Raw genomic sequence first — 24,787 nt, 5'->3', positions numbered from 1 at the left:
AGAAAATAGTAAAGCTGCTAAATATATACAATATTTTTGTTGCCACACTCACTGATTACTTACCTCTTAGGTCACAGCTGACATTATCACTGCAGTCAGTTGATATAATCCAACAAAGTTTTAGTCAGCCATTATCTCCTCACATTCCACTCGCTTTGCATTCTATGATTAAAAAAAAGAAAAAGATATCTAGTGTTTGTACAAAGAGTTAATTTGCAAAAACAACTTTCTCTGTTTTGATTAAGATACAGGTGCATCTCAATAAATTAGAATATCATAAAAACTTTAATTATGTCAGTAATTCAATTCAAGAGGTGGAAATAACACATTATATAGATCCATTACACACAGAATGAAACATTTCATGTCTTAATTAATTTAATTACTTCTAATTATAATGATTATGGCTTACATTTAATGAAGAACTAAAATTCAGTGTCTCAAAAAAAATTGAATATTACAAAAGACCAATTTTAAAAAGTATGTTTAATATGGAAATGTTGGCCTCTGAAAAGTATGTCATTTATATGACTCAATACTTGGTTGGGGCTATTTGACTTGAACTACTGGAAATGGACTTTTCCATCATATTTTAATTTATTGAGATGCACCTGTATATCTCAAAATTTCATTTTTTTCTAAATCTTGCTTTTATCAGTTTTTGCAAAAAGAACTCTTCAAAGCCCCTGACTCCAAAATGGGAAACAGAATGGCTTTCTTTAAGCCACACAAAACTTTTCCATTTGTGCTCATGTAAAGCACAGGGGAAAGGCCATGGATGTATGAGGAGAAAGGCAGTTGGAGTGAGAGAGGGATCGTGAATCTGGAACATGCAAACTTTCTGAAGGAGTACCGATGAAAGGGGTCTATTTATTTGGACGTTGAGATCAAATATCGACAATCTTTCTCCTGAAACACAGACATTTAATATTACACTAATCCATTTGTGACCTTTGTGAACCAAAAATGCAATAATCTGAAAGTTATTGCATCTGCGGTTCTTTTACCGAACATGACAGTGTTGGGATAATCCAAGGTATCAGCTGTTTTTTTTAAATTTTATATATAGTATCATTTTTTATCGTTAGACTCTACAAGCACAGTAAGTAATATCAAGTCAAAAAGTTGAAATGCAAGTCATGTGTCCTCACCTCTGGTTCAAAGGGTTCAAGGGAAACTTTGTCGCTTTTCAACCGACCTTGGGTCATTGCAGTGTGGGTGGCCATGATGATGAACTGTGTTTGGCTTCCCATTTGTTGTCAGCATAAGCAACTCATGTTTTTGTTATACAGTTGACCCTGTAGAGATATTAAGGAGGAAACATCAGCTGCGGAGATGTACACCAAGTTAGCCATGCAAGGGATGCTACTGCTTTTTATAATCTTCAGTTTCTGTTGACGGAGTGTCTGAGAGATGTGTTTCTAATATTTGACTGCATCCTGTAAATGGAGTCAATCACAAAAACACCACATTTGTGTTTGGTGCATTAGTGGGTAGGACACTGTAGAGGCAACACAGTTGCCCTGGAGACAAAGGTTAGTGGGATTTCACTCGATGCTTACAGTAAAGTCATTATTTTTCACTCAATACTAATGATGATGGCCAACTGATGTGCTGAAAGTTTTCTCCGGGGTAAAAACTCTTTGGGGCTTTCATTTCCCAAAACATTCAATACCCACAAACAGATACTAGGTCAGAATTGTAAGGTTTCTATGGCAATTGTAATGGCCAGCCTTTAGTGCTGGATTCTCTGTGCCGTGTTTGTTGTGTAACTGTGTGCAACAATGTTGGATATGTGCATTCATTTTTCAGAGGAGAAACTGGAATTTCTGTCTGATTGGTAGCGACAGACTGGTGTTAAACTTTCGGCTTCATACACAGAGTAAATACTGTTTACTTTAAAGCTGTGCATTCATGACCCATCCTAACCTCTGCCTTGCTTTGTTCCCTTTTCCTTTTCTTTTTTTATTCATTTCTACCATCAGGTTATGATTTGCAGTCATTATCTCACTGTTATTCCATCTCTGTTCTCTGTTACTTATAATCAGTTTCAATTTAAATTTCTGCCAATTATAGCAAATGTATTTATTGGCGTTCATTAGCTGCCTGGCAACAACAGAAAGCATAAAGGCTCAAAGGCCGTCAAAGAAACTAACAGCAAAGTTGAGTAACCTTGGAAAAGGGATGCAACATAAAAGCTTCAATCATTCGTGTTCAAGTGGTTTTGAAAATCAGTAAATCAGTAAGTATAAAAGTGCAATTAAATAAATTACTGACGCTACTATGAATGACTACTATGATTAAAATCAAAGACAAATTTAGCTCTAACTTGAAATAAATGCAGTTTATTCTCTGGGGTGGAAGCAGAGTGCAGCATTGATAACCTGGACAAAGGATTGAGGAAAGAGTTAGTTTGCTGTCTGGTGTTGAGTCCCACTTATTTAATTCAAGCAGCATCTCCTCACATGTTAAGCTCTGACCCTAGGCTATATAATAATGATGTTTATTTGGACTGCAGCTCCTGACAGTAGCTTTCTGCCTGCAGAGTGAAAGCACACCCACTAGCCCTGCAGCACACCTGTGGTGCAATGCGTGGCAGACCAGCTGTGCTTACGATAATTATACAGAATGATCATTGCTGAGGGGTTTGAGGATGGTTCACAGCTTAACCTCTTATCACCCGCAAACAAACCAGCCAGCCGTGGGAGCCTGCGTAATTTAACTTAAATTCATTTAGAACGAAAGGTCAATCAGCAAATGTTTTTGTGCCTCTAACGCTGCTGCTCTCCGGTATTGTTCTTGGGCTCATTTGGTCTCTCTGCTGTCCACTGGAAACCACCATTTAAGAGTTCACATCACGGATGATTTTGAAGAGGAATTGTTTACTACTTTAATAAGGAGAGATCAACACTCTCAGTCTCAGGGTATTTTACTCAGTGATTCAGAAGCTTGGTTAAAAAAATATCTACATATCTGAAAATGAGTGTGTAAAAAAAAAAGATTCCTAATTATGTGCTTTGTCATTAATTCAAATAGTTTTGCTAAATATTAAGCTACATTCACATTCAGTTTGCTTAACTTAGCATAAAAACTGGATACAGAGGAATATATCTATCCTGGAAAAAAATCCCCCATAAAACCATTTTCATACAATTTGGTTACTGTTTTATTAAGCAACCTAAAAAACCCCAATATGGTATGGAGGTGTATGATATTTAGAATATTTTCAATATTTTTCAAGTGTACTCTGGGGGAATTCTTCTTATGTTCTCTTCAAAGCCAACAGATTCCATTGACAAAAACAGTAATTTTACTTGGTGGTGTTGCTGCCCTACCACTGCCTTTATTGGTTACTTTTTTTTGTTTAATGTTACTTTCGTGAATCTAAGCTAACACTTTAAAACACCAAAGTTACATAATAGCCCAAACTAACTAACTGCTCAAGGCAACAAGACCAACAACTCTTGTGTTCCGCAAGGTAAAATTACTGTTTTTGTCAATGCAGTCTGGTGTCTTTGAAGAGAGCATAGATAACAGCTTCAGGTTTCTGTCTGATGACAAAGTAAAGCGTTGAAAAAATTCTAAATATAGCATAAACTATAACTGATATTGATGTTTGTACATGGGCCTTTTTTTAGGGGGCTAAAATACATTTTGCGTACATTTATGTACAGAGCTACTGTGTCAGTGTTGGCCTGCTTCGTCAAACTTCTACTCTAGGTAATACACTGAGTATGGATCAGCACCTCATACAACCCCACTTAAAAAAAACAACTATTCCTTTGAACAGTTAATAAAGTCAAGTCAAGTCATGTCAAATCAAAGTTTATTTATAGAGCACATTTAAAAACAACCTCAGTTGACCAAAGTGCTGTACAGTTATTGAAATATAATAAAAGCATACACAAATATAGTAATAAAAAAAATAAAAATGAAAACAATAAAATAATACTAAAACAATAAAATAATAATAAATAACAAAATTTAAAAACCAGAGTTAGAATTAAAAAGGAAATAAAAGAGTAAAAAGTAAAAAGCCAAGGATTCTTGCCTAGCTGTGACTAACTGTGTTTGATTGTCTTTGTGTGTCAGGTCGACATGGGACAGTGAGGAAGAGGAGGAGATGAGGAAGGGCAGAGGTTGCATGCTGCAGTACCAGCACTCCACACTCAGGGTGCTAACACCATTCATAGCTCAGGCTGACCCCGAGGTGCCGCCTGACCCGCTAACTGGTGCAGAGCCAGTGGAGTACTTCATGGGTCCCGACTGGCAGGTAAAAACATCTGAAAAAAGTCTGACTAAATCTGACATACTAGAACTTACTGGTAGCGTTTAGGCCAGGGGTAGGCAACCCGCAGCTCCGGAGCCACATGCCGCTCTTAAGGCCATCTGCAGTGGGCTCCCTGTGGCTGTGACGAAGAAATTAGATGGAATGAATTAATTCCTTACATTTTAATTTACATTCATTATTGTTGTAGGCTCAAAGCAATTTGTATTCAACAATTGTACAGCATAACAAAATGTTTCAACAGCCAGAATGTGCATCATAGCTTACAAAAATCTACAGCCTGGTGCCTTACCCTCTAAGTTTTGCCAACTTCATGTCTTGTTTTATGTTTCCCTATCGATTCTAAATCTCCTGAGATATTTCTTTGGTGTCCAGCCTCTCATTTACACTTGGGTCCTCACGGCATTCTGACAAAATCATATTAATAAATGCTCATTATGACCTATTAGTAATATTGGTAGGTTAATTTAGACCTTGTAGTCGGTTTTATCTCCTTTTTAAGGCCCAAAATAAGGTTTGGGGCTCCATTCCGACATTTTTTCTGCTTTTCTGGCCAACAATGGCTCTTTTTTTAGTAGGTTGCAGACCCCTGGTTTAGGCTGTCCAGTCTAAACTAGTTTTGTCAGATATTGGATAAAAGTTTCATGTTCCAAAAGTTCCAGAAAAACAGCTAGCTAGACCCAGAGTATGACAATTATCATACATTATCGCAGTAGCTTTGGCTAAGGTTTTGATATGATTAACCTTTTTCTCTCTTTTGATTGACAGGTGGATGTGACCAATCTTGTACGCTATTCTCTGAAAGTGGCAGATCCTGATGTAGCCAGGGTGCAGGATGGATCGGTGTTGCAGGGACGGGCTGTTGGCACCACAACTGTACAGGTGAGTCATGATGCATGTGTGTGTTTGGGTGGTTTCAGCAGGTGCAGTGCTATAATCATGAATACCCATCTGCAGTTTGGATAACATTTTCCATGTTGCAGGTGTTATCCCCTCTGACATCAGCAGTCCTGGCTGAGAGGAGCATCAGGGTGCTGGATGATAAAGTGAGTGTGACAGAGCTGGGCGTGCAGTTGGTATCTGGACTCTCTCTGTCCCTGCAGCTCAGTCCGGGGAGCACCAGGGCCATTGTCGCCACGGCAACCACACGGGAGACGATCACGCAGCTCAAACAGGTAAGTAGCTGGAAAATTGCAACACACAAAGCATAAAACTGTGGGGCACAGCTCAGCTGTTCGTGATGGTCCTTGTCTCTTTTTATGCCTGTTAGTTTTGCAGTTACCCATTTTTAGCCTCGCCACATAAATAGTGAAGGACCGTTCAGCAGAGTGTGAAAATTAAATGGGACAAGACATAAACAAAAGCAGTGACTCATGTACAATAATAAATTATATGTAAATACATGTGTGATTATAAAAGTGTTTGCTTAATGTGGGCTTACTAATGGTTAAGCGTTAATCATGGATTTTCTATTTAAGTCAGAGTTTGAAACAGTGAGGTTTATAGATTTGTCATGTGAGGCCGAACCTTACAAAATTTGATTTGAAAAGTAAGCAAGGGAACATCAAAACATGCCATAAAATGTAATTTCCCTTCAATGGAGAATACACTGAACAACACCCACGTTCTTTAAATCACTCTCGCTTTGTGACTCACCTGTCAGTGTCTCCCCCATAGACGAAGTTTCATCAGAGGGCTTATGTAAGAGCAGAAACACAAATGCTGAATTCAGATTGCTATAGGCTGTGATTAAATATCAAAGGTGAGAGCCTGCAATGCGTTTTTGTCTGCATTTATTCTAACCGTGTCATTATTTGTTGGCTTTTTAACAAGTAAGCTATTTCACCTCTTATAGTGAGCTGCTAGCATTGCGGCGATGCTTTTGCACATGTGTGCGCAGTCTTAAAACATCTCTTTATTCTCGTTCTTTAAAAGCGTGGGCAATAAACAAGTGAGCCCATGGTATTCATCAGTGTCTTCCATGGACAGTCTTCCTCCTTTTATCACCACACTCACAGAGGCATAAACAACAGCATTGAAAACATCAACATCCTCATAGACACCGACATGCTTCTTGCACTGTTACATTAGAGGAAAATATTTGTGCTGTTGCTCTTTGGTTTTTCTGCATGCAAACCAAACCTTGTATATAAGGCCTAAGTATTGATCTTAGTCGTTAGATTGAGGTTTCAACTTAATCATCATCTGGCCGAAGGCATTGCAGGTGTAACCCTGATTTTATTGATTATATACAGTGCATGTACCCAAATATATTGTAAGGAATATATGGGAGTAGCACTAAGTTAAATGAAACACTTATTGTGTATATATATATATATACATATATATATATTGGACAAATATAATAACAATAACAACAACAACAATAACTCAAAATAGTTTAATTTAATAGCTGATATCTAGCCATTTTCCACAGTTTTCATGATAATAATTAATCATTATCAAGAAAACCATGGAAAATGGCTAAATATCAGCTCTTAAATAGATTACAATAGAATAGAATAGAATAGAATATCTTTACTGTCATTGTAACAAGTACAACGAGATTTAAAAGTGCTATCTCATCTGTGCAACATAGAAAATCAATCAATAAAACGTATAAATAAAAGCTGCTAAAAAAAACAAAAACAGATACCCATCACTCATGCACACATAATTGTACATTCCATTGCACTCGTCCCTTATTGCATATTAAATGCTTTTTCTGAGTATGGTGAATGCAGTTGGATAAAAACTGTTTTTTAATCTGTTTGTCCTTGTTTTTATGGCTCTATGCCTGACGGCAGCAGTTAAAACAGGGAAGGTCCAGGGTGTGAATTGTCCTTGATAATTCAATTCAATTAAACTCTTATGAGTTATTTTTGTTGTTATAATTATATTTGTCCAAGCAATTGTACCAGGCATTAAAATTAACAAGAAATTGAAGAAAAAGGGAGGTCTAATAATTTTTTCTATGTCTGTATATACGGATACAGTGTATACAAGTAATAGAAACTGATCGTGCAATGAATCTAAATATTCTGACTAGAAACCTGTTGGCTGGAGAAAATTAAAACTCTTGGAAGACAGGGACAGGGTTCTATCCGGACGAAGGACTGGGGAGAGAAGTGCCGTCTTGACTTTAGGAAGTAATTTTGAGAGAAGTGTGGCAATTCACAATATAGGAAATCTATCTTGTTTCTGGAGGGAAATGTTGGCACCTCATAGTTGGAGATAGAAGGAGGCACTTATCTCTGCTGGAGTAATACAGTGAATAAAATATGCCACTTATCCCGGTGGGGTCCACAGGGGAGTCCTGGCTTGAAAGTCAGATTATTTTAAGGAAGATATATTTCATCTCATGTTTGGAGGAAAAGAAACTTTGCACTGTGCCATGGTGATAACCATATTTACCTTAACATTTCCTAGTGTTATGTATGTATAAGTATGGTATTCCATAAATAATATTATGGAAATCTAAAGATCTATTGGGGAAATTTGGCATTAATCAGCATTATTAATTTTGATATTGTGAAACATTTTAATGTGAAATCACTGCAGGACCAATGTCTCAACAAGGTGTTTTTCAGTTGCTTAAAGGTGTATTATGTAACTTTTCCACATTAAAATGTCTAAAAACAATTGGACTTATGTAATATATTGTTTTGAATTGTGTACTTACACTACATAATCCCAAATGTTTCCAACAATTGTCAAACCTAGTCATTGTGTGACTTTTCTCCCTATAAAAATATTTCATCTTGTTGACCTCAGTTGGCCAAAAATGTCAATAAAATTATAAAAATTATATATTGGAAATATTTTCCACTTTTACTTAGGTAAAACCAACTTCAGTCAATGTAATCACTACCAAATATACAATCATTTAACTCTTTATATGCCAGTTTGTTTATATAACACCTCTACAGGTATAAAAAATGATGCAAAAGTTGATTGTTGTGTATAGTAGTAGGATTTAAAAAAAATTAAAATTAGGTCTGAGATATGTCTATATGAGTTTGACGCATTTTTATTTTTTGTGTGGTATCTGATTTAAAAAAAAGACAAATATGACCCTTATTACAATTACTATAAAAAACACATGTTGATATTATTTTTCACTCTCACTGAGTTACATTTTTAATCAACATCAGTTGTGATAATAACTACCAAAATTAATAATTTTCTAACCGCTTAAATTTGTTTACATAATGTCACTATTGTTATGGGGGAAAAAAGCACAAATGCACACAGTTTATCCGGTTTTAACCATAAACTTTTTTAGATCTTGGTATATATTTGAAACAGAATAAGGGTTTTAGTTATTGGATATCTGAATCTTAATTTATCAGTGAAATAAGCTGAGCAAACGTTAGTTAAAGCTGTAAGCCAAGCAGCATTGGAGAAACAGATTTTTAATGTGGAACTGCTTGTGCTGGTTTAAATCTTGTTTATTTTGGAGAGGAGGAGACCACTGTGGATAATTTGGCTCCTGGTAAAAAACCTCCTGAATGATGAACACTGAAGGAATCCTCACTGGGAGAAGCTGGCTGCTGGTGTTACAAGACGCAGCTGAACCATATTGAAACTCTTTTGTTTTGATTGAGAAAGTCCTGATGGCTGAAAATGACATATTGTGTGTTTAAAACCCACATTTCAAGGACCAAAAGCAGAAAGAAAAAAAAACCTCCCATGTTAGGCGATAAACATAGTATTCCACACTCATTTGAAGTTTTCTCCAGTGAGGTTATTCCTACACGGAGCAGTATCTGCACCACAAACAATATAATTCAAAACAACTTTATTGTAAGCCCACTGTGAGGGGAGGCTGAGAATTACACTTTAAAGTTGCTTTGATAAAATAGTATGCTATTAAGTTATCCTAAATGTTTATTTTCCATCAAAGATTTAATGGGTTTCTACAGAGAGTATTTGAATTATAAGAATTGCCACAATAGAGCAGATTTCTGCAACAATTACCTTCAGGGTGTAATAATATCCTGGTTCTCTTTTTGCCTCTGAACTCATTGTGTTCACAGCCCCGACCATCATCTGCCGTTACCATGCTGTGTGAGCGAGCGGAAGAGGCAGACAGGGTGCACAGATGATCATTTTAAAAGCTCACTCACACATTTAGCTATGGCAGCTTGCCCATTTTAAACCGGCTCCCCGACACAGGCATGGGGCAGCAATTAGGCGGTCTATAGCTGTTGGGAGCGACAGCTCACTTTACCTACAGTACACTGTCGCTGTGGCTGCTCTGCCCCGTCAATAACAAACTATTGGAACCATGCCAGCGCAGATGACCAGCCAATTGTGTCTGTGATGGCAAGCTGTTAATGTTCTGCTCCAGGCTCTTCATAATGTATTCAAACCCAAAATATAGGTTAGGTCTGTGGCGACCCAGTGGCTCACATTAGCAACAGGAAATGGGTCATTGTGTATTAATGTGATTGGACTGGCTCTTAACATGACCCTTGTTGCTGTACTTTTGTTCTTGTTTAAAAGACTTTCATTATACTGTCTTTATCCACTTTGGTTAAATTATACTTCATACTCTGATTTCATAGGACTATAATCTATGGAACAATAGCACCCTACTGAGTGTAATCATAAAGAGATTAGCAAAGGCAATTTAGTGTTATTAACTATCGTATGAATAGAGCTCTCAGCGGAGGCAGGGGGAGAATATTGATTTGTGCTCTGACCTGCTTTTCCACATATGAACTCAGCATTGCAAAGTTATCACAGCCTTTTTATTTATTTCTTCCTTCCTTCTTTCTTTCCTTCCTCCTTTCAGGAAGCAGTGGTCAGCTGCTGGGTGCAGTTCAGCGATGGTGCAGTCGCTCCGCTGGAGCTGTTTGACCGCAGCATCTACTCTCTGACAGTTTCTACCCCAGATGAGGGGGTGGCCACGGTACGCCGGATGCCTCAGTCCACATTTTTAGTAGCGCAGGGAGAAGGTGGAGGCCAGGGGGCGCTGGTGAGAGTGGAGCTTAGGATCTGCGAGGAATGCCAGAAGTCCAAGAGGAAGAGCAAGTTGGCAGTGGGCACGGGGCTCCTCAAGATCAACTTTCAGAGCAGCAGAGGAGTCATGGCAGCAGGAGGTGATGATGGTGTTGGTAGTGAGCTCGGCACTGACTTAGATAAAGATTATGATGGCGGTGCATCAGAGTTAGTCGGTGAGCTTCGGACGACAGTGACATCACAGCGGGCTGTCACAGATGTGGACAAATGGTTGTTCAGAGGTACAGTACGTGACCAACAAGAGGTCACCATGGGGGAAACAACGACCCAGACCACATTTTCAACAAAATCGGGGCAGCCGTATGTTGTGTGGATTGGAACAACAACCAGAGCTACAAGAGGGACGACAAATAGTGTCACAACCACAACTGCCGCTACAACTACGAGCACAGCCAGACCTGTAGAAACAACAGCAGTGAGTAAAGGGGAAGGGCAGAAGAGAAGCTATGGAAACATGCTTGACAACCCCAATGTACCCCCGAATAAAGACATCCCTAAAGCTGAGTCGACACCCAAGAAGGAGTCTAAACCTCCAAAGGTGATCGAGAGCGACCTCATTCGGACATTCAGGGCCATGTCCGACATGGAGATCGGCATGTATGCTTTGGTGGGGGTCTCCTGTGTCGCCATCTTTGCATTTTTGCTCAACTGTGCTTCGTATAACCTCTGTTTTCGGAATCACAAGACCCCCATACAGGCGGGCCCGCCACCCATCGGGGACCAGAAGGATCACAAGCACGACTGGGTGTGGCTGGGGAGTAACGGTGACAGCGCACCAGCCCCCGGGGCCCCGGTTCAAGTGTCCACGCTGAAACGCGAACCTCACCGCCCTCTTGAGTCCCGTCACTCCATGGACTCCATCGGCCACCGCAACCTGGAGGGCCCCCTACCCACCGTGAGCGCCCCCGCCGTCCCCGAAAGAACTGCCACCCTGGGCCGCAGCAGGACCAGCTCCCAGCAGCAGTTTCAGACAAAGGCCATCGACCCCATGGCGAACCGCTCGGCCACTTTGCTGGCCAGGCCGCATCGCAGCGAGCCGCTTCATTCCCCCACCAGTAAGCGCAACCAGGTCCAGTTCACCACCTTCACCACGCTGGACATCAAGCACTTGGCTGCACTGAAGAAGAATGGCGTGGACTTAAACTGGGCCAACCAGCAGATGCAGCAACAACGGGCCCCCGTCGAGCCCCAGGCCCCTTTACCTGACATGCCGTGGCCTGTAGTCAAACCTATAGGAGAGCCCCAGTAAGGCTGTCGGGGTGTTTCTGTGTGTTTGTATGAGTATGAGTGAGTAAGAGAGAGAATAAAAAGTGTACATACACAGCAAGTTCTGGTGTAGATTGTTTAAAAGAAATGAAGCTGGCTTTTGTTTTTTTGATAAAAGATAAATTACCGTAGAGAATGTATTTATTGAGATTAGATAAAGGACATTTTATATTAAAGTACGCGCTCAGTGAAAGCCTGTAAATACATTATGACTATGATGAGATGGTGTAATGATGAAGAGCAACTTAAAGGAATACTTCAGCCTTAAATGTATCATTTGAATATGAACTGCTCACACTGTGATACTTTTATTTATTGAAGAAAACTTTTCTCACATGCCTCTCCGGTGAACGAAGGCTGTTTTGAAATAAGTTTCTTCAAGAATTAAAAGGTAACACGCGGTGAATAATTGATATAAAAATGGTAATTTAAGGGTAAAATATTCCTTTAAGAGATACCGTGTTAATCTTGTTAAGATTCAAAGTGTTATTGTATTCTCAAAATGCAAGATTCTTGTATTTGAAAAAGATCTGCTCTCCAAATCTGTTGCTATGTATATATAAATATATCTATTACTTATTTCTACATTTCTAACTCAAAGCAAATGCATTTTCATCTCCTTTTACTTTTGTACTTTTCTGTTGCCCCTGTAGAAACGGCTCCACATATTGCTAGTTGTCAGGGTGAATGCAGTACAGGAGGGATTATTTCTTTGTAAGTAATACTATTCTTTCCAGCTTTTTGTACTTTTTTTTTTCTTTTTCTTTTCGGATTCCTCCAGAGAATACCTGAAGAGTCTGTGCAATTTGTCAGAGAATGTGCTACATTTATCAAGTTATTTTGAGCAATCTGTCACTGCAGTCTTCACCGGATAGTTATTCAAATCAGATGCATGCTATGCAAATATAGTCTGTGCCGCATTTGAAGTGGACATTGTTTCAGAATTTTTTAACCAGCTTACCTTGGGCCTCCGGCTTCTCCTGGGGGGCCTGCTTCTACAATTTGTAAAAATGTCTAATCTTGGTCTCTTGACACACAATACATATTCAACTGTATGACTTTTTTCATGTGTGAATGAAAAACGCTGATGCCTTTTCTATGTAATATCCTCTTATTTTGAAACCAAAATGTGATGTGTATTTCCTACGAGATCCTATCAATAAAGAACAAATGGATGCATTTGTTATAGTTGAAATTTAATTTATTTTAATTGTTTTTAAAGCTTTTAAAACAGTAAAGTATCATTCATAGGAGAGCACAGTGAATGGTGTGGATTATAGGCTAAAGCTCTGCTATGAATCAGAGGGATTTGATTATGTTTAATCACCACTGAATGTGATTTAAGGCCGATGTCATCATTCAGTGAAATGTCATACTGACAGCAATGTATTCAATGTGGCTGCCAATATTTGGATTCTGTGCCGCTGCACAACTGTTCCACAGAGAGCAAGAGAGAGATGGAAAAAGGAAAAGTGATCCTCATTTTGTGTTTTGTGACAGTTTCCCCACAGAATTACATGAATTTTATCAATGAGGGAGCCTTTCATACGATAACTCGTGGCTCATTTGTCTCTTTTTTCCTCCACCCTCCTTCCTGTGTCTCTGAGGTGACCACAGCTGCACTCCTTAAAATTACATTCTAGGAGCTGCGATGCATAAACAGCGTCCCCAGCTTAAAGAAGTCCCGGATAATCTGATGCCCTGCACCTCAGGAATTGGCAGCTGTGGATATGACAGTAAGCGTCATCTCTCCCTGCCGCACAACAGCATCGGGTGGATTTAGAGTGTTGATAAAAGCAATTTTAATAACTTTCTCCCAAATTCTCTACCTACAGGCCCAGCGTTTTTGTATGAGTATAAACTCTCTCTGCTTTCCAGTCGATTTATCTGTCCGGCAGCGGCAGGAAAAGTAAACAAACTCGCCTCAGAGATAAGCAGTGACTCAAAGCTGTCTCTGTGGTGCATCGTGGCCCGGCATCTTTGATTGGAGACCTGCCGTATCATAGAAAACGCAGAATTCAGAATTCAAAAGTTCAGAGACGGTAATGATTAAGATATAAAAGCGACACACTTTGTATGACAACAGTGGAGGAACCAAATATGTCTCTATGTGCTATTCCACTGAAATGCTGTCGCTTTTATGATTTCTCAAACACTTCATGCCTTGGTCTCCCACCTGGAACACCATTCAAATGCTCCATGCTGTGTATGTGGACTACTGAGACTGTCCTCAAAAAAACAACCCCATATGTTGTTTGTAGAGCAGCTTATTAGGACCGATATTTACCATAGACAGTATATAAAGATGGACAATGTGACTAAAAACTCAAAGGAGAGGTCAAATAACTTTTTCCCATCTAGGTTTCCATCATTTAAGGTAGTTCTTATCAAGCTGATGATTTTTTGGGTTTTTGTTTTTCTGATCTTTCTTTTGACTAGTCATTTGATGTTTAAAAAATGAGGCTGTAACATCATGATTGACAGCTGTAATTGACTCACGATCAGTTTGGCGGGTGTTTGGGTAGGTACTTAATACTGCAGGCAACACTCTGTTTCACTATTACACAGACTCCGGGACATTTAGGCGGTGCCCTCTAGTGGCTGAAGCATTTGTGACGGAAGCAAAGGTGAGTATAAAGAACAACAAGGTCCACTTATGATGGCTAAGAGTGTTAGTGGATGGGTCAAACAACAAAGGGCTATCACCCAGCAGACCCATGTTTGTTTTCTTATTGAAACCAAAAGTCAACACTGTTATTTTAAGTTACGTATGTACATTAACTTCCACAACTAGCCACATCACTTTCTACGTCATGCTTTACATCACCTGCATAACTACTGTAAGTACTGGCAGTAGTTATTTCATGCCAAACTATCTTTTCCTAATCCTAACCAAGTAGTTTTGTTGCCTCAATCTAACAAAATAATGTTAACAATGTGCTTAAAACAGTGAATATAACATCTGGGTATGAGTTGTGCTGATCTCCTGCTACTGGCAGAGGTGGTAAATACGGAAGTGCTCCTGTGGGCCGTATTAGAGAGTGGACTAATGACCTATGTGCCCGTATGGTTTGTAGGTCTTGTTGGAAGTACTTGGCATCATCAAAGTTTTGGGCAAGGGCTTTTCAGTTAATCACACTCATCATGCAAGCTTTGGCTGCAAAAAAATAATTTGTTGGGAGCTTAATGAAATATAGTTCCAGTTACATTATTTTGGCCACAACCCATTGAGAGGCAGGTCCACAGAAATAACAATCAGGGCTACTTTGCATATAATAAAGTATGCAAATCATAAACTGTGTGTGTTTGTCTTGCAAACAACAAGACAGGAGTAGAGTCCCTCAGTATCATTACAGCAGGATCTCTAATCTGGAGCATCAGCTTCCCTATTGACAGATTTAAGGGATTGGGGTCATTGTGTTGGAGGATTAGTGTGCATTAGTGGACCCTCTCCATGGCACACTCCTGATAATGTAGGCCAAAAGAGACAAGGTCGCTGCTTTCACAAGGCTGCTTTCACACAGGTCGGACACAAAAGATCACAGATGGAGGCAGGTGTTTGTGCAAAGGTGTAGCTGCAAATGGAATAAACGTGAAAATGTACTGCATAGTTGAGATGTTATACACAGCTGTTGTGTGGTATGTTAAAGTACTGTAACAGGATTTTTAAAAGAGAACACACACAAGAAAAACAGATGGGAAGACAAAGATAGACGAAAGAAGACAGACACATAGAGGAGTCAGTCCTAAGATGAATCGGGAGATGAGAGAGGTAACTCTCATATCACAGGTGGAGGGGAACTCAGACTGTATGGCAGCTCATTAAGACAAAGTACCTTGTGCTTCCCCGCTGCTCTCGTCGCTGTCATTGCTTGTCAGCACTGTGTCAGTGCTCGGTGTGCATCATGAGATAATGTCACCACTTTTGCAAAGAAGAGGACAAAAAGCAGAGGAGAAGTTATTTGTGTTAATGAGACAGATTGAAGAAACAACTGTGTCGGAGCAGACGAAGTAACAGCTCTAATTGACAAATGAGGAATCTCAACTTGCTGAAGCAGTATGTAGGCAACAGGTTAATGAGCGTGGTCACAATGGTTGTTATATTCTTTGTTTATTTCAGTAGGGATACCATATAGAACACATATCAAGTGTGCAAGTATACCGAAATGGCTAAAGGGGAGGGGTGGATGAGGGTGGGAGGAAAAGAGACTGGGACACAGAACGACAGGGTGACTCATCACTGCATAACTGCATGCTCCTCAGAGAGAATTTTTAAATGATCCCAGTTATGGTGCTTAGTGAAGGAATCTTACATGAAAAAAACACTTTTTAAAGTACGTTTTGAGCTCACGCACTTTGTAATTCCCCTCAGACTCAGATGAGCCAGATTCTTGTGAGGTTTTGCCACAGCAATATGAAGCTTAGGGCAGGCTATGAAAATTTCATGGCAATGCATCTGATAGTTGTCTATATGTACTTCTGGAAAGTCTGAAAAGATGTGGGCTTACCACCAACATATGTGATTTAAGAGATCACTTATATATAGTACCAAATATGTATTCAAATTCTGCAACAAAATGGTAAAAAGATTGTTAACATTGATTTTTTAGAGAAAGACCAAGCTGTACTATCAAATAAAGGCAAAAAAAGAAAGCAATCTTGTAACTGTAACAGCTAGTTGTTGGCGGTAACAATGTCAATAGTGATGAAGTAATGACTAACTGAACTAAGAAATGGAAATAGAAATTATATGTGAGCCAAATTGCTAGAATACTGATAATTACTGTTCCAAAATACAATGACGAAAAAAAGACAGAAGATATCCAAGAACAAGTGCAAAAGGGTAAATGGACATTGGTTAAAATGTTAGGTGTGCACTCCCATTCTGGCACTGAGGCACAAACAAGCTAAGTGCAATAAAAAAGATAAAGTAGTTCATACAAAAAGTGAGTATGAATGGTTACTTTCGTCAAAGAAAACCAAAGAGTGAAATGAAAACTAACACCAAACTTGCTGCAAGGCCGACAGTTGTTCAGATTCAGGCTAGACTAATACCCAGAAATACAGCTGCTCAGTGACCTTCTGCCTACTTTGTATGAACATCCTGCGCATGGGTATAATTTAAAGCAGATTGGTTAAAAATAAACTATTATGTGTGGGTAACAACATCATTTTTTATGCTGTATAAGGTGAGCTAAAATAACAAAGGTAAAAAAATGCGATTATGTGGTGTAACGTTTTTTCATTATAAACATACTTATAGAATAAGAGCACAACAGACAGTCCCATTGAAATAGCATAGTAGGATGGTCAAGATAGCAGCTATTTTTTTTGTACCCTTCCCATGGAAGCAGATGATTTTCGTATAAACTGACTCACTGAGATGAAGTTTTTCAGGAAGGACCAAACAGGCAGCGGAGTAGTACCAAGCATGGGGAGCCAGCCGCTGAAAAAATACATACAATTTTCAACAACAACAACAACATACTATTTTCTATTTAACAACTAAATGCTTAATCCATACACTCTTCTCTCAGCGTAGGAAAGCACATTGCTATCGCCATATTAGTTACGACTTTGTTAGACACATTTTCAGTAACCGGTGTATCAAGAAAGTATGGTAGAATTAGCAAGCTGGCTGCTAGCTAGTTAGCTAGCTTGCTAAATCCACAGTGCTTTCTTACTACACCAGTTAAAGATAATAACCGCGCTACGTCCAATGGTACCTTAATGGTAAATGGACTGCATTTATATAGCGCTTTTCTAGTCTTTGCGACCACTCAAATCGCTTTCTACTACAGATCTCTTTGACCCATTCACACACACATCCATACTGCTGAGGCTACGTTAAACGGTGCCACCTGCCGCCATCAGGAATTCATTCACACATTGATGAATGCAGAATCAGGAGCAATTTGGGATTTAGTATCTTGCCCAAGGATACATAGACATATAGGCTGGCCTGTCCTTTCAATTATAACAGATACAAACTGTTGAGAAGCTTAATTTAATTTAATTGTAGATTGAGGAGGAAGTGAATTCATGGCTATGGTCAGAGTTCGAAACATGACCTGTCGATCAGTGGGTGACCGCTCTACCAACTTAGCCGCAACCTTGCTACTTCGCAAGTAGGTGAGCGGTAGCACTGCACTGTCTTTGTTCCATTTTATTTCTATGGATTCTCCCTTATTAGCCCCATAGTGGGGTGTAACAAAACGTGAGTCATCAGTAAAAATGCAAGATATAATAATAAATGAAGCAAGTAAAAAAAGCAAGTAAACAGCAATAAAATAATAAATACTACATAATATTGCACATAATAATGATTGATATCTCACAGTTTAGTAACCGTTGATGCTTCATGTTGGTTTGGTGTGTTTTGATGCCATAGCAGGCTATAAAAGGAACAAAAACCTGTCATAATTAATTCTTTGTTGATGCAAAATATGCTCTGAGTTTGTTATTGACATGTTTTTATTCACATTCATTTCTTATTCATTATTATCAGAATCATCACCAGTGAGCTGAAAGCACCTGCAGCAAATTGAATTAATAATGAGTCCAGCTGATTTTCAATAAATACATTTTTAGGAAACCAGAGCTTTACCGGGAATATCATTTGTAAAAAAAAAAAAAAAGATAAATATCTACGGCTAACTTCACATTAGGTTACACAGCTGTGACGGGTGGATTAAAACATTTTACGGGAACTGGGAGTGTTGCATTTATAGTAATCCTGCCTCCACAGATGTCACAAGTCTTTTACACATCACAACACAGTTGATTTCTTTCACCTCCAGCACCTTGCTTCTGTAATCTGAATTTATTTTCTTCAATGTGTTTTGCACACAACTAAAACCCAGTTTGGGGAAAGCCATCAAGGACTTGTTATGCCTTCTCATTAAAAACATATTGGTTGATTGCTGTTTGGCCTTTTTAATGTGTTGCAATGCTGCAAAGTTGTAACCAGACATAATAGCGTTAGTACCTTCAAGAAAAATGAAATGATGGGACTGCATAGCAAGTCAGACGCACCATGGCGACATTAAAGGTGTTTGTAATGGAATAGTTGCATTCATCCCTGAGATAGCTGCAGGCGCCCGTCTGGCTTCGCAGTTACTTTTCCACCTCATTTCAGATCTGAAGAGCAGAGTGTGTGTGTGTGTGAGTGTGAGAGAGAAACATACACGCACTCATGCTTGCAGACAGAGAATGTGCCTGTGTCTGACTGTGCATGTCTGTGTAGGTGTGGGTTAAGGATGATGTTGAGGAGGCAGAGCTGGTCTTTCAGACGCTGCGGAAATAAGGAAAACATATGACAGAGTGTAAGGTTGGTTTCCTGAAGCACACACATGTTTAAAATATTTCATCTTTTTTAGCTGACGGACATTTTAAAGCAACAGCACACATGAATTGTTTAATCTACAGTCTGCACATTTGTTTTAGAAATGTGGTCTTGTCTTGTATACAGCAGACACATCTCTATATCTATTTAATCCGAGACTATTATTTTCCCTGCCGTTCATTCCTTGCCTCTCTGTCTCTCCACATCCTTCTCCTCTACTTCATTCCCCACTTGCTTCACACTTTATACACATGCTGCATTCATCTTGCCTACAGCCCTTAAACAAAGACTGCCTGTCTTGCTATTTTTCCTCACTCCCTTTCCTTCCCTCACACCTGCCACTCTCACTGTATCCTCTTGATATTTGTTTCCCCCTCAAGTTTTTTGCTGACACTGTGTTTTCCTCTGTCTCCGGAATATCTCAGTGTCAGACACAAGGTGAAATTGCAGGAACTACAGGACTCATTCTGGTTTGAATCTTTAAGAGATCTTCAATTCCAGTTTCTACTTTTATTAAAAAGTAGACAAAGATCACCTGGTATCAAACTGAGATGAGGGGCCAGAGCTGTGGACAATCAATCCCAATAAAAAAGCATCAGCACACTCATACCTGAATTAAAAAAAAAAAATGTCAAGCTTTTGGGCTTGCAAATAAGAAAATCATTTTTTCACATTTGAATGTATGGACACTTTTTCAGTATTTCTTGTTGAAATGAACCCACTCCTGCTCCACATCAGACTTCCTTCATAGTCACTCGCCACCTCAGATCATCTGATGCCAACCTTCTGACACCCATCACCTGGACCAGGCACCGCACCATGGGGGACAGAGCCTTTACCACTGCTGCCCCAACCCTCTTCAACTCCTTCCCTCCAAACATTAAATATTCAGACTCATTCCACTCATGCTGCAAAATCAACTCAAAACCCACCTCTACAAAACCTACCTAACCACAACTGTCATAAGCTCTTATTTCTGTCTTTTTTCCTCTGTATTTTGTATCTGTATTTGTTCATGCATTCTACAGTCAAGGAAAAAATATTTGACCATTGTTTTCTTCAATTTCTTGTTCATTTTAATGCCTGGCACAACTAAAGGTACATTTGTTTGGACAAATATAATGATAACAACAAAAAAAGCTCATAAGAGTTTAATTTAAGAACTGATATCTAGCCATTTACAATGGTTTTCTTGATAATAACCAAAATCATTATCAAGAAAACCATTGTAAATGGCTAAATATCAGCTCTTAAATTAAACTCTTATGAGCTATTTTTGTTGTTTTCATTATATTTGTCCAAAAAGTAAAAGTTGCTTAAATGAAAATGACATGTAAAAAAATATGCAGTATAATAATAAAGTAAAATTTCCCCCCATTACACTCAATAATGTGCTAATATTTTCATAATATCATGGTTTTATTAAACATTTTGACAACATTTATTCATACCTATTATGAGTTTTCAAAAATATTTATTTATTTATTCTTTAAGTTTGTACCCTTTGGGTCTCCATAAAACACAGGTTTACTGCACGTGCTTGTTCAGGCAGAAAACCGGCGCGTGACATTCTCAGGTTGCTGCTAAATACATCAAACGCACCCTTTTAAAGTAGCGGGTTGTTTAAACCTACATCTTGTAAGCTAATGCTCATTTTTTTTTTTTATCGCTGCTAGACACAATTGTTGCAAAACATTGCTGACGCCTGTGAAGCATTTATTGTTTATGCTAACTTTTTACCTGCCAAATTAAGTTACTTTCTGTCGTCGTCGTCAAGAAAAAGTAATTTTTGGTGCACCTGGAACTCTTTCCGTCGACTGTTCGTCATAACCAGAGACTGTATGAGGTCATAACCACCTGTGACGTGGATTCAAGCTTCAAGTGAAACGTTTACAAGACTCTAACAAGCCAGGTCTGACAGCTAACTTCAGCAAGGTAAGTGCTGGCTGCTTTTGCTAACATGTGACATGATGTCTTGGCTGTGTTTAGTCGCTGTTTTTGGCTATATTAGCCCCTTATGTTTGTTTTGTGATGCTTTGTACTTCCTGGCTGCTTATTCTGCTATTCTGCTTCTTTTATACAAGTATGTGCATTGATATTTATTATTTATTTGGTTGCTTAGAATGAATCCAATTATTGTTGTGGTTGAGCTGATTTCCACATTTGTTCCTTGTTTGGCAGGTTATTATGCTTTCAATCTGTTGAGTGCCCATGTGTGTTGTTGTCTATGTGTGCTGAATTGGTTATATGGCATATTTCCCCCTTGGTGGTTGCATTTGTTGTGCTTTTTAATGTGTTGCTACAGGCGTATGATTGCAGCTCATTTAAATTACATAATTGTTTCTCAGTAATAGGCTGCAAGCTTTATGTGAATGTCAACATGTTTCTCAAATGGGTAGATAACCACATATAGAGGAATAGTTTAATTAAAATAATGGGTTCATTTTATGTGTCATATTTCGATATAAACTGCTGATGGATTATTTTCTATTCAAGCTTTTTTTTGCATTGAGTTGCACTCATATCAAACTTTAATTATATACCTGCTTCTTATTATACATATGCAGAGATTATATGCTCCATTTTTGTGATCTGCAGTTAATGAATATCTGCTGCATGGCTGATGGGTTTTTAGCCTGCTGCTGCTCCTGCTGCAGTGCAGGTGCATTGCTGGCTTTAGATTTATCCATGTCAGGTCGCTAGATAGTATACTCCCCTTGTGGTCTGAGGTGGCTAGCAGGTGACTTGGCACACAGTTGGTCTCAAATACTGTAGAAAATCTTGTGCAACCAATGCAGTTTGTGGGAGAATGTTTACTACTGTCCTGAGCTTGTTGTGTGTTTGTGGGTGGTGATGAGGTCACAGCCTATATGCCAAATAATTCCTATATTTGTGTTTATCATACTGTGTTTTCACATAATACATCTGTTTCATGCAAGCTGGCTGAATGCAATGAACTGTTTTGCTCAAAGAAAGCTGGGAATATATTTTATTCATATTTGAGCATTATGCATCTGAACTTGTTGTGTGCTACTAACCAGGAGGCATAAATGCATAAAGTTGATTTGTAGGTTTATTGCTGCTCTGTCTCCCTTTTCTCTCTCATGCTGTATCTCTGTCTCTTACTTTCTTCCACATTCAGCTGCAGGCCACTATGTTAATTGTGCCACGGTGCTAAACTTGTCTTATCCAGGCCAAGAAGAGAAGGCGATTCTATTTAGATAATACTAATTCAGCACTAGTGTGTTTACCGCGGCAGTTGTCTTGATTCATTTTTCTCCTGCTTTGAGGTTGGCAGTACAGCTCCGTGGGGCAAATGCAGCGAGTGTCAGACCACACCTGTGGTGTGCAGCTCCATCAGTTGAGTTCATGCTAATTATTCGCCGTTGGGAGAGTGGAAGACTTTGAAGTGACATTGACGACTTATTTTGCACCATTTTGATAGCTGATAATCCTGTTTTGCCTAACGCACATCATAAGAATTTCTCATCAAATGACAAATGCAAATACATAGACATAAAAGAACAGTCTGAATAACACACATACATTACTGCTATTCACACATTCTTTACCTGCACAGGAAATGATAAAGGAGATCTGTCTCTTAGACTCAGACATGACAACTTGTTCACTCTCAAAATAATCTGTTTTCAGTGTGGTGCCTGGGTAATGCAGGCATTCAGTGATAGGTGAGACTAATACACCGATTACAATCTGTCCGTGTGTTCCATTTCCTAATAGAGCGCTGATCTATGTGGGTCTATTTTACAGTAAAGTCAGTGACCTGGAGTATCTCTGTGTCAAACCATTTACACAAGATATAGACCAGAGCCGCGAGTCAGGCAATACATCATGTTGTTGTCAGGTCTGTGGTCATGCAGCCAGTTAATTACTCATGGCTTGGTGACCCTTTTCTGATATAGTGACCAGAGTTACACACGTGGGTCGTGTTTTCAAAGTGGGTGGTTTATACAGGTCGAAACTCTTTCACAGTAATGTTTGACCTGTGTTGGATGATGAGCTCGCTGTATAAGGGAAGATAACACTCCTCTGCTGGAGGTGGAAAAACAGCCATAATGGTGGAAAGCAGTTGAATATATAGGCTTTGACCACAATAAACCTATACAAAAACATAACCACTAAATCTCTGATCTTTCAATACTCTTACGACCTAAAGCCTATATTAGGTTTTGAGGGAGATGTATTTTCTCCTGGATTACATTTGTTCTTGACATACCGCAAAAATGTTTCTAATCAAAATCTGTGGATGTCTGCACATGGAGAAGGTTGGGTTGGACGGATGGTTCAAACTCTTACCCAGTAGACCGCTGTTTGCGTCCCCTGTGAAGTACCATCAATATTGAGTTTCTCACAAACAGAGCTGATATCTAGACATTTTCCATGTTTTTTCTTGATAATGAGTTTGGTTATCATCAAGAAAACCATGGAAAATGGCTAAATATCTCTTAAGTAGGTCTTAAATTAAACTCTTATGAACTATTTTGTTGTTTACATTATATTTGTCCAAATGTACCTTCAGTTGTACCAGGTATTAAAATGAACAAGAAATTGAATAAAACAATAGTCTAATAATTTTTCCATGACTGAAGCATACCCATTTAATCCCAATCTTTTTTCCCAAACTGAACCAAATTCTTTTGGTGACTATAAAAACTAACCAAACTTTGACTGTTTCACAGCGTTAACTACATGTTGAAAACGGCAACTGTAATCTGGCTGAAAATATGTTTTTCTTGAAATGTAATGTAAAATGCAGTTTCATAAAGGGAACAGTGTTGGAGATAAACACAACACTGATCAAAAGTTCAAGGACACCACTGTTCTTCCAGTAAAGGAAAAGGAAAGAAAGAAAGCCGAGGTAACCAAAAAATGAAAAATTATGTAAATTTCATCAGGTAACAAGTTAACAACCTACAGTTAAAGTTAAAGGTGTCCCAACATGTGTTCATTCATTACCAACCCGTCTGTATAAAATCAGTGTTTAAACAGTGCATGTTAGTACGCAATCTGAACAATAATTTGGATGATAATGCATTGGAGGAAGTATAGTGTTATCATGATAGCGAGAGAAAGGCAATTATCAAAGGCAGCCAGAAAGATGTCGGCCCTTCAGTCCTCGGTAAGAAGGCCGAGGTGTCAGTATGTACAGCTTCCTACACCATCAAACAGCACTTGGAAACTGGAGGAAACTGACAGAAAGAGGCCCAGGAGTCAACAGGTCGCATGACAGTACCAGTAAGGAAGTCTTGATTTTTACTGTGAAGAAAATACTTTGAGCTGCAGGTTTGATAGGTCAAGTGAAAGCCATCTCTATGATGGGAAAATAAGAGAAAGAAGCTTGCCTGGGCCCTGAAGCACTGCCAGTAGTCCACAGAACACTGGCAAAACGGTTCATCACACAAGGTTTTTGTATGCTGCCAATAGAAAGCGATACTCAATATCGCCCAAAATAACCCAGTACCAAGTAGTATTGAAACATATCCAGTCAAATGATACCTGCATTCAATCCTTTTTGTACCCAGATCTAGAACAAAAAGACTGTTAATATGGTTTTGTTGGCAGACAATCACCGTAAGGGGTTCTTTAATTAAATGCATTGGCCAAATGTAATTTTGGCAGTTCAGCGAGATGTATGATTTATGTGATAATCATTTGAATGGAGGAGAGGCTGTGGTATTTTACGCAGCAAAATGTAGGTGAAAGGATGGTCCATGTTTGTCGTCCAAACTGTCAAATAAGAAGAAGGAAGCTGGATGGTTTGGGACTTTATGGCCGGATGTTTTTGGTTGGTGAGATATGTCCCCTTAATACCAAAACTACTAACTTGTTAAATGTTGTAA

General features: G+C 38.9%; 1 protein-coding gene and 1 long non-coding RNA gene across 2 annotated transcripts in view; both read left to right on the top strand.

Annotated features, from left to right (window-relative positions):
- Positions 1-11,595, top strand: part of si:dkey-1d7.3 (transmembrane protein 132D) — a 41,730-nt gene extending 30,135 nt beyond the window's left edge. The window contains exons 7-10 of the mRNA XM_059358283.1: positions 4,093-4,273; positions 5,057-5,170; positions 5,272-5,463; positions 10,089-11,595. Of these exons, the coding sequence (XP_059214266.1) occupies positions 4,093-4,273; positions 5,057-5,170; positions 5,272-5,463; positions 10,089-11,564 (1,963 nt within the window). The 3' untranslated portion in view covers positions 11,565-11,595. The remainder of the gene's footprint in view (positions 1-4,092; positions 4,274-5,056; positions 5,171-5,271; positions 5,464-10,088) is intronic.
- An 8,926-nt stretch (positions 11,596-20,521) lies between these two features.
- The window catches only part of LOC131992471 (uncharacterized), a 60,959-nt gene continuing 56,693 nt past the window's right edge, over positions 20,522-24,787 (top strand). Inside the window, exon 1 of the long non-coding RNA XR_009396220.1 lies at positions 20,522-20,861. This is a non-coding gene — a long non-coding RNA (uncharacterized LOC131992471). The remainder of the gene's footprint in view (positions 20,862-24,787) is intronic.

The sequence above is a fragment of the Centropristis striata genome, chromosome 19, assembly GCF_030273125.1.
Source record: "Centropristis striata isolate RG_2023a ecotype Rhode Island chromosome 19, C.striata_1.0, whole genome shotgun sequence".
Taxonomy (NCBI): domain Eukaryota; kingdom Metazoa; phylum Chordata; class Actinopteri; order Perciformes; family Serranidae; genus Centropristis; species Centropristis striata.
This window is presented reverse-complemented; position numbering and strand designations above follow the sequence as displayed.